Source organism: Oncorhynchus mykiss, chromosome 3 (genome assembly GCF_057628025.1).
Source record: "Oncorhynchus mykiss isolate SJ-2025 chromosome 3, ASM5762802v1, whole genome shotgun sequence".
NCBI lineage: Eukaryota > Metazoa > Chordata > Actinopteri > Salmoniformes > Salmonidae > Oncorhynchus > Oncorhynchus mykiss.
In genome coordinates, this window is record NC_143024.1 from 86,540,590 (window position 1) to 86,550,524 (window position 9,935).

The 9,935-nt window shown below is 41.0% G+C and overlaps 1 protein-coding gene across 8 annotated transcripts in view; it reads left to right on the plus strand.

The window, feature by feature from the left end:
- The window catches only part of LOC110504760 (lysine-specific demethylase 6A), a 90,734-nt gene extending 87,004 nt beyond the window's left edge, over nt 1–3,730 (plus strand). For all 8 annotated transcript variants that reach the window (XM_036975180.2, XM_036975182.2, XM_036975181.2 and 5 more), the window contains one exon: nt 2,267–3,730. In XM_036975180.2, the coding sequence (XP_036831075.2) occupies nt 2,267–2,293 (27 nt within the window). In that variant the 3' untranslated portion in view covers nt 2,294–3,730. The remainder of the gene's footprint in view (nt 1–2,266) is intronic.
- Nucleotides 3,731–9,935: the final 6,205 nt, after the last annotated feature.

The window sequence follows — 9,935 nt, forward strand, 5'->3', positions numbered from 1 at the left end:
CTTCTCCTTAATTCAACCGCTGTGTAAGATTTCAAAAAAACTTGACGGAAAAAGCATAATCTGAGAACGGTGCTCAGAACCCAAAACAGCCAGAGGAATATCCGCCATTTTGGAATCAACAAAGTTAGAAACAACACCATAAATATTAACTTACCTTTGATGATCTTCATCAGAAGGCACTCCCAGGAATCCCAGTTCGACAATAAATGACTGATTTGTTCCATAAAGTTCCATCATTTATGTCCAAATAGCCACTTGTTAGCGTGTTCAGCCCAGTAATCCATCTTCATGAGGCGCAGGCACTTCATCCAGACAAAAACAGTCCTTCAGAAACATGTCAAATGATGTATGGAATCAATCGTTAGGATGTTTTTAACATAAAACATCAATAATGTTCCAACCGGAGAATTCCTTTGTCTTCAGAGAAGCACTGGAACGAGAGGTAACTCTGTCAGGAGCGCGCGTCATGAGACCAAGGCTCTCTGCTCAGAGGTCTCATGAGCCCCTCCTTTATAGTAGAATCCTCATTCAAGTTTCAAAAGACGGTTGACATCTAGTGGAAGCCCTAGGAAGTGCAACCTCATCCGTATCTCAATGTGTATTCGGTAGGCAAAGCTTTGAAAAACTACTAACCTCCGATGTCCCACTTCCTGGTTGGATTTTTTTCAGGTTTTCGCCTGCCATATGAGTTTTGTTATACTCACAGACATCATTCAAACAGTTTTAGAAACTTTAGACACTTTTTAGAAACTGTTTCCTATCCAATACTAATAATAATATGCATATATTAGATTCTGGGACAGAGTAGGAGGCAGTTCACTCTGGGCACGCTATTCATCCAAAAGTGAAAATGCTGCCCCCTATCCCCAAAAGGTTATTAAGGCACATCAAAGTTCACATATTCCAGAAGGTATTTCTGCAACAAAAAAAAAACGGATTTAAAAAAAATCTAATTAAAGTTTAAGTTCAAATGGCTCTGTGACGCGCGACATACACCTAGTTTCCTGAAATGAGTCATATTTGTGATTGAAAAACAGGAAGGGCCATTCTTTTGTGTTGGTATATTCTAATTATAATCTCAATGTTATCTACACAGTATCAGTAGTTTTCGGTCTACTGACTTGCTTAGAGTATATAGTGAGAGTGTGCGTAATTTGCAATGGCAAGAAGACCAAGATGCTGCTACAAGATATTAATAAAAATGCCAAGAGTATACAAAGCTGTCTTCAAGGCAAAGGGTGGCTACTTTGAAGAATCTAAAATCAAAAATATATATAAATAATTTTTGATTTCACGTGTTATTTCATAGTTTTGATGTCTTCACTATTATTCTACATTGTAGAAAATAATTGTAAAAATCAAGAAAAACTCTTGAATGAGTAGGTGTCCACATTTTTTGACTGGTTCATAGTTAATTCGGATAGTTTTCAGACCCTTTCCCTTTTTTCACATTTTCTTACGTTACAACCTTATTCTAAAATTAATTTAATGTTTTCCCTCTTCAACGTACACAATACCCCATAATCACGAAGCGAAAACTGTTTTTTAGATTTTTTTGCAAATACATTATAAATAAAAAAACAGACCTTATTTACTGAAGTACTCAACCCTTTGCTATGAGACTCAAATTTGAGCTTAGGTGCATCCTGTTTCCATTGATCATACTTAATGTTTCTACAACTTGATTGGAGTCCACCTGTGCTACATTTCTTTTGATTGGACATGATTTGGAAAGGCACACACCTGTCTATATAAATCAAATCAAATGTTATTTATTTGTCACATACACATGGTTAGCAGATGTTAATGCGAGTGTAGGTCCCACAGTTGACAGTGCATGTCAGCAAAAATGAGGTCGAAGGAATTGTCTGTAGAGATCCGGGACAGGGTACCAAAACATTTCTGCAGCATTGAAGGTCCCCAAGAACAGTGGCCTCATTCACTTTCACTAAGCAATCATTCTTCCTTGCATAATTACTGCAGTCACTTCCACCCCTTAAAAAGCATTACCCTACACATGGTGTCAATACTTGGGCACCCCATAAAAAGCATTACCCTACAGATGTCAGTACGTGGACACCCCTTAAAAAGCATTACCCTACACATGGTGGCATTCACAGTAGTAAGTCTACACACTAGTGAGTCAAAATTCATATGAGTTATTTTTTTGAAAAAAGGTACTAGCTTGTTCATTAGTAAGTCTTCAACCAGTTTACATGAATCTCATCTCTCTCTCTCATCCCTCTATCTCATCCCCCCTCCACAGGCTCCTTCTTTGCCATCATCCTCTTGACGGTAACATTCTGTTGTTCTGAGGACAATAAGAATCCATGCTGTACTCCCAGAACCCACCGGAAGCCCCTTTTCTGATATTCAGGAAGTGAGCCAGCAGTCCTCTTCTGCTTTCTGTAGATATTCCACAGGGCAGCTGGGTGAAAAGCTGTGTGTCTATGCAACCTGCCCAGAGTGGAGGTGAGGTGTCTCCTCCTAGAGGACTGGAGGGGGAGGGCATTACTCCTGCCTTCTCCACCAGCCGTGGTGGAAAAAGTACCCCATTGTCATACTTGAGTAGAGGTAAAGATACCTTGATAGAAAATGACTCAAGTAAAAGTGAAAGTCAGCAGTAAAATACTACTTGAGTAAAAGTCTACTATATGGTTTTAAACTATATGGTTTTAAATATACTTCAGTATCAAAAGTAAATGTAATTGCTAAAATATACTTAATCAAAAGTAAAAGTATAAATAATTACACATTTCTTATATTAGGCAAAGCAGATGGACATATTATTATTATTTTTTTAATTTACAGATAGCAAGGGGCACACTCCAACACTCAGATATCATTAACAAATGAGTCTAGTGATTAGTGAGTCTGCCAGATCAGAGGCAGTAGGGATGTTCTCTTGATAAGTGTGTGAATTAGACCATTTTCCTGTCCTGCTAAGCATTTCAAGTGTAACGAGTACTTTTGGGTGTCAGGGAAAATGTATGGAGTAAAAATTTCTTTTTTTTTTAGAAATGTAGCGAAATAAAAGTTGTTAAAAATATAAATAGTAAAGTACAGATACCCTCCAAAAAACTACTTAATTGCTGTTTGGCACAATAGCTGACAAAAATGATGACTGCATTTCTTTTGTATATATTTTGTTAAAACTGGCAACAACATCACACAAAGACTACTGACTTGATACACATTTCCCTTTTTTAATTATGTTTGTGGGCTGATACGAACGTGCTCTGAGTTGGTGTCCCCCGCTTGAGTCTACGTCCTAGAATCGCTGGTCTTTTGTATGTTAGTAAATAGAAGTCGTCTTTGGGCAAGAAAATAAATTTTAAAACAATTTGTAAAGTAATATATATATTTTTTACTGTTTTAGTTATTTTGGAACCATATGGTTTGGTTCTGTAGGTAAAATACTATTCCAATGAGAGAGAAATTAACAGCCAAGTCACCAAGAGACTTTTATGGAATAAACTTTTTTTTCCTAACCTTTGTTGTAAATTTACACTATTTATAAAATGTATATTTATTGCTTGAAAATATTTGCTGATCGAATGCTGTAATTCCCACAGATGACCTGCCATTTAAAGGAGTTTTATACACAACCCTTCCTACGTTTTCTATACGAATAAAACTGCTTTAGCAAAGCATTTTTCCAGAGACTCCTTGAAATGGTTTTATTGTTTGAAGGATGTTTGAGTCATTAAACAGAAGTTGTATTCATTTACATCTGGAACTTCGCTCGTGTTTCTTCTCTAGTTTCATCTCTCCTCTGATGCACAGATGCTGACCGCTTCACTATACTAGCTAGCCAAGGTCAGCTGCTGACCGCTTCACTACCTGATACTGACTAGCCAAGGTCAGCTGCTGACCGCTTCACTATACTAGCTAGCCAAGGTTAGCTGCTGACCGCTTCACTATACTGGCTAGCCAAGGTCAGCTGCTGACCGCTTCACTACCTGATACTGGCTAGCCAAGGTCAGCTGCTGACCGCTTCACTACCTGATACTGGCTAGCCAAGGTCAGCTGCTGACCGCTTCACTACCTGATACTGGCTAGCCAAGGTCAGCTGCTGACCGCTTCACTACCTGATACTGGCTAGCCAAGGTCAGCTGCTGACCGCTTCACTACCTGATACTGGCTAGCCAAGGTCAGCTGCTGACCGCTTCACTATACTAGCTAGCCAAGGTCAGCTGCTGACCGCTTCACTACCTGATACTGACTAGCCAAGGTCAGCTGCTGACCGCTTCACTACCTGATACTGGCTAGCCAAGGTCAGCTGCTGACCGCTTCACTACCTGATACTGACTAGCCAAGGTCAGCTGCTGACCGCTTCACTACCTGATACTGGCTAGCCACGGTCAGCTGCTGACTGCTTCACTACCTGATACTGGCTAGCCAAAGTCAGCTGCTGGCCGCTTTACTACCTGATACTGGCTAGCCAAGGTCAGCTGCTGACCGCTTCACTGCCTGATACTGGCTAGCCAAGGTCAGCTGCTGACTGCTTCACTACCTGATACTGGCTAGCCAAAGTCAGCTGCTGACCGCTTCACTACCTGATACTGGCTAGCCAAGGTCAGCTGCTGACCGCTTCACTACCTGATACTGGCTAGCCAAGGTCAGCTGCTGACCGCTTCACTACCTGATACTGGCTAGCCAAGGTCAGCTGCTGACTGCTTCACTACCGGATAGTAGCTAGCCAAGGTCAGCTGCTGACTGCTTCACTACCTGATAGTAGCTAGCCAATGTCCAGTTGTGTACTCCTTAATCCCCACGATGTCGAAGTAGTGTAGTGGAGGTATATGCCATGTAAATGAAGGCTGATGGAACAGATCAGAACGTTTAGCTTATAGTGTTGATAAACTACTTCACATTTTAAGCACAGCAATGTGCACACGGTGGTAGGCCTACTCACAAATGTTTCAAAATGCAATTTGCGGGAAGACACTTCTAAAATGCACACCACACATGTGAGCAGTTTCATGGACAGAGATGGAAATATCCCATTAGAAATTTAGAAAGAGGGGAGATCCAAAGATGCAAAAACTACATTTGGGTTGCTAATATAACTAGGATAATGCATTTGGCTATGAAAGAAAGTTGATTATGAAAACCGAAAGAACAGGAGAGCGCATATGAGGAAGTATTTTATTAAATAATTGCCTCTATGTTTCTATGGTGGGATTTTGGCTATAGGCTGCTTTGAAACAAGGTAAGACATAGCGATGCTAATGAATATAGCGATGCTAATGAATATAGCGATGCTAATGATAGGCCTTAACACTCTTCTGGTAGATGGAATGGCTTTCCCGAAATCCTCCATTCAACATTAACTTCTGTATCTCCCAAAGTAGCATATACTTACCTGGCACACTGATATGGTGATTGTTTGCGTCAGTAATCCATCTCGTGTGCACTACAGAAACCAAACAACAGTGCCAGGTGCCTGCACAGTTGAAATAAAGGGTAACTACACTCAAATCTACATTTCTAACATTTTCCCGATGTGGTTTAAGGATTGTTGTGGATTTAAAACATCCTATGTTGTTTTTCTAGAAAAAGAAGTGGAACTTTGAGAGAGAGAGAACCTGAAGAAAATGAAACCTCTGAAGCCTGTGAATTTCTGACTCAGTTAACAGCCTCATGTTTCAATAGTAGGTCTACTATTAGCCTACTTGTACAGTTTAGGATGGCCTGACTGTGAAAAACCAATTATGGGATTGATAATTTTAGGTCATTCAGCGTGTATGTCACGTTTTGTGAGATTTTGGGGGAAATGAAAAGTATACCCACTTCTCCGATACACCACTGCTGAGGTCTGAAGAAGGCAAGCATTACTACTAGGGCTATCAAATGGTTAAAAAAATGTCATCGAGTTAATCGCTGGATTCACATACTGACACCACACCATACTTTCCCACTCATAAACGCTGCTGCTACTGTTCCTTTTGTTACTCATAGCCATACTCTGCCTACAGTGCCATTTTAGAAAGTATTTACACCCCTCGACATTTGTTGGTGGTTTTCCAATGCCTCGCAAAGAAGGGCGTCTATTGGTAGACGGGTATAGAAAAAAAGCAGACGTTGAATATACATTTGAGCATGGTGAAGTTATTATTTACACTTTGGATGGTGTATCAATATACCCAGTCAATACAAAGATACAGGAGTCCTTCCTAATTGTTTCTGTAGAGGAAGGAAAACCTCTCAGGGATTTCATTTTAGTATTGCGGAGTAACTACCATGTTGTTGATCCATCCTCTGTTGACTCCTATCACAGCCATTAAACTCTGTAACGGTTTTTAAGTTACCATTGGCCTCGTAAACGACATAGTGAACAGATGGTAGCCTTTCGATTCCAAAACAACAAGGCACTAAAGTAAAACTGGAAAAAAATGTGGCAAAGAAATAAACTTTGTCCTGAATACAAAGCATTTTGTTGGGAGCAAATCCAACACATCACCACACTTCATACACTGAACAAAAATATAAACGCAACATGTAAAGTGTTGGTCCCATGTTTCATGAGCTGAAATAAAAGATCCCAGACATGTTCCATATGTACAAAAAGCGTATTTCTCTCAAAAGAAACGTACATCCCTGTTAGTGAGCATTTCTCCTTTGCCAAGATAATCCATCCACCTGACAGGTGTGGCATATCAAGAAGTTGATTAAACAGCATGATCAGTACACAGGTGCACCTTGTGCTGGGAACAATAAAAGGCTACTCTAAAATGTCACATATCTCAAGTTTTGAGAAAGTGTGCCAATGATATGCTGACTGCAGGAATGTCCGCCAGAGCTTTTGCCAGATAATTTATTGTTCATTTCTCTACCATAAGCTGCCTCCAAATGTCGTTTTAGAGAATTTGGCAATACGTTCAACCAGCCTCACAACCGCAGACCACGTGTTACCACACCAGCCCAGAACTCCACGTTTCTTCACCTGTGGGATCGTCTGAAACCAGGCCCCCCGGACAGCTGATGAAACTGTGGGTTTACACAACCAAATAATTTTTGCACAAACTGTCTGAAACAGTCTCGGGGAAGCTCGTCGTCCTCACCAGGGTCTTGACCTGACTGCAGTTTGGCGTCGTAACCAACTTCAGAGACGTGTGCTCTTCATGGGCAGATGGCAAACAGTGTGTATGGCGTTGCGTGGGAGAGCGGTTTGCTGTTGTCAATGTTTTGAACATAGTGCCCCATGGTGGAATAATGGTATGGGCAGGCATAAGCTACGGACAACAAACACATACTTTTTTTGATGGCAATTTCAATGCACAGAGATACAGTGACGAGATCTTGAGGCCCATTGTCGTGCCATTCATCTGCCGCCATCACCTCATGTTTCAGCATGATAATGCACGGCCCCATGTCAAAAGGTCTGTACACAATTCTTCAAAGCTGAACATTTCCCAGTTTTTCCATTGCTTGCATACTCATCAGACATGTCACCCATTGAGCCTGTTTGGGATGCTCTGGATCGACGTGTATGACAGCGTGTTCCAGTTCCCGCCAATATCCAGCATCTTCACACAGCCATTAAAGAGGAGTTGGACAACATTCCACAGGCCACAGTCAACAAATTGAAAATCTCTGGCAAGACTTAAAAATGACTTTCTACCAATGATCAACAACCAACTTGACAGAGCTTGAAGAATTTTAAAAGAATAATGTGCAAATATTGTACAATACAGGTGTGCAACGCTATTAGAGACTAACCCAGAAAGGTAATTCTAACATGTATTGACTCAGGGGTGTGGATACTTATGTAAATGAGATATTTCTGTATCTCATTTTCAATAAATTTGCAAACATTTATTAACATGTTTTCACTTTGTCATTGTGGAGGGCAGCCTGCCTGCAGAGGGCTCTAAATTACCACAATATTACATCTTAATCCTATAAGGTGCCACGTTACAGCTGCTTCTTTTTAGACATATAGCCAGTAGTAGGGTGGATTGGCCATCTGGCAATATGCATCCAACACATTTGTAGAGTCACCAAGCTTGATGTAGTCATTGCGTGCTATGAATATATGAGACCAAATACTTTAATGCATATATGTGAATTTGTATACTTTTTGTCCCCTAAAAATGAGTTGGGCTATGTATAAGAAGTGTGTTCATTTCTAAACAGTTCACCTGATATGAATGAAAATAACCTCAAATTAAAGCTGCCAGTCTGCACTTTAACCTTAAAGTCATTGTATCATTTCAAATCCAAAGTGCTGGAGCACAGAGCCAAAACAAACAAAATATATCACTGTTCCAATACTCCTGGACCTCACTGTAGTTAATGTGTTGAGTTTCCACTTCCTTAAGTGTTAAACCCAAAATTCCTGTGATATTACTTAGTGCACATAAATATGTATGTAATTAATCTCTATTGAACAAAAATAAATCTGGAAAGGAGTTCTATTTTGACAGTAAAATAAGAGTAACTATAGTCTAATTGTCAACCCCAAATTCTTGACAATCACTGGATTAGGTTGCAGAAAATATCTTGAGTCATGCGTTCCTGCTTGGACGCGTTAGACACTATTTCTTGAATAGCTCAGTATATTTATAAAGTTCTTAATGAAGCACTATGAACTACTTTGTAAGATGACGACTCATGATTTGGTCAGGGGCCAGGGGAAAATGTTAGTTTGGAGCCCTGTAATAATAATAATTAACACATAGGGTAGGTGTTGATTCACGGGAACACATATGACAGGCACTCATTTGCAACATAACGTATAAGGCTTAAGCAGGCAGACAGACGGAGAACAAGAAGAAGTACAGATTGACAGCAGAGAAGATGCTGAGACAGCACAACAGGGAGGCAAACCAAATGGCTAAAGGACAGGAACAGTTCTAGTGGTGAGTTGTATCTCCAGACAGAGGAACAGTTATAGTGGTGAGTTGTATCTGCTGTGTCTCCAGGGCGCTGGGAGGTATGCACCAGATCTCCAGTGCTCACCCACAGCCCGTTTCAACCTGTGCCTGCACTCTGGAGGGTCTGGGCTAAGGTGGTCACCCAGCTTGGAGGAGTGGTGCCAAGGCTGCGCTCCAGTGCTCCCCCACAGCCCGGTCCACCCGGTGCCTCCTCCACACACCCCAGGCCTCCTGTAGGTCTCCCCAGCCTGGTGGGTCCTGTGGCTGCTCCACGCACCAGGCTGTCTCTCCGTCTCCTCCCTCCAGGTTCTCCCGTCTGTCAGGAGCTGCCAGAGCCGCCCGTCTGTCAGGAGCTGCCAGAGCCGCACGTCTGTCAGGAGCTTCCCGCGCCCGGCATATTTCTGTTTGGACCCCAGGAAGAGTAGCCGATGCCTTGGCAGCATCTAATTGGGGATCCTAATAAAATACTAAATTCAAAAATACTGTCAGAAATCAGCTTCTCTCCCCTAGTCTGTGTGTGGGTTTATTTCCCCCGCAATTCCAACCCAATCTTCCATATGATGCCACTATACACAAAGACAGCAGACATCATTACATATCCCCACTGAGCTTCTGTAGATCTGATAGAACAGTGGAACATATAGTTTTTTTGTTTCATAAGGAAAATTAACTTTGCAGTTACTTCAGACAACTACTGTTTGACCTTAGGACTCTTATTAGAACTATTTATCTGATTGTTTTTAGATGTTCTGTTTGTACACTCACAGCTCGCAGGGTAGCATTTTCATCTCTTTGTAGACAATTACATCATCTCAGTAAATTGTCCCTCTAATACGGAGTTACAGTCACGCTTAAAGGAACACAATAGCCTCTGAATTACGAGCAAAAGAAACCTGGGTTGTGTTCAATAGGGAAATAAGCACTGAACAAAAATATAAACGCAACATGTAAAGTGTTAGTCCCATGTTTAATGAGCTAAAATAAATATTCCCAGAAATTATTATTTATATTTTTGTTCAGTGTAATTTCAGGTTGCACCTCCCTGTTTCAAAA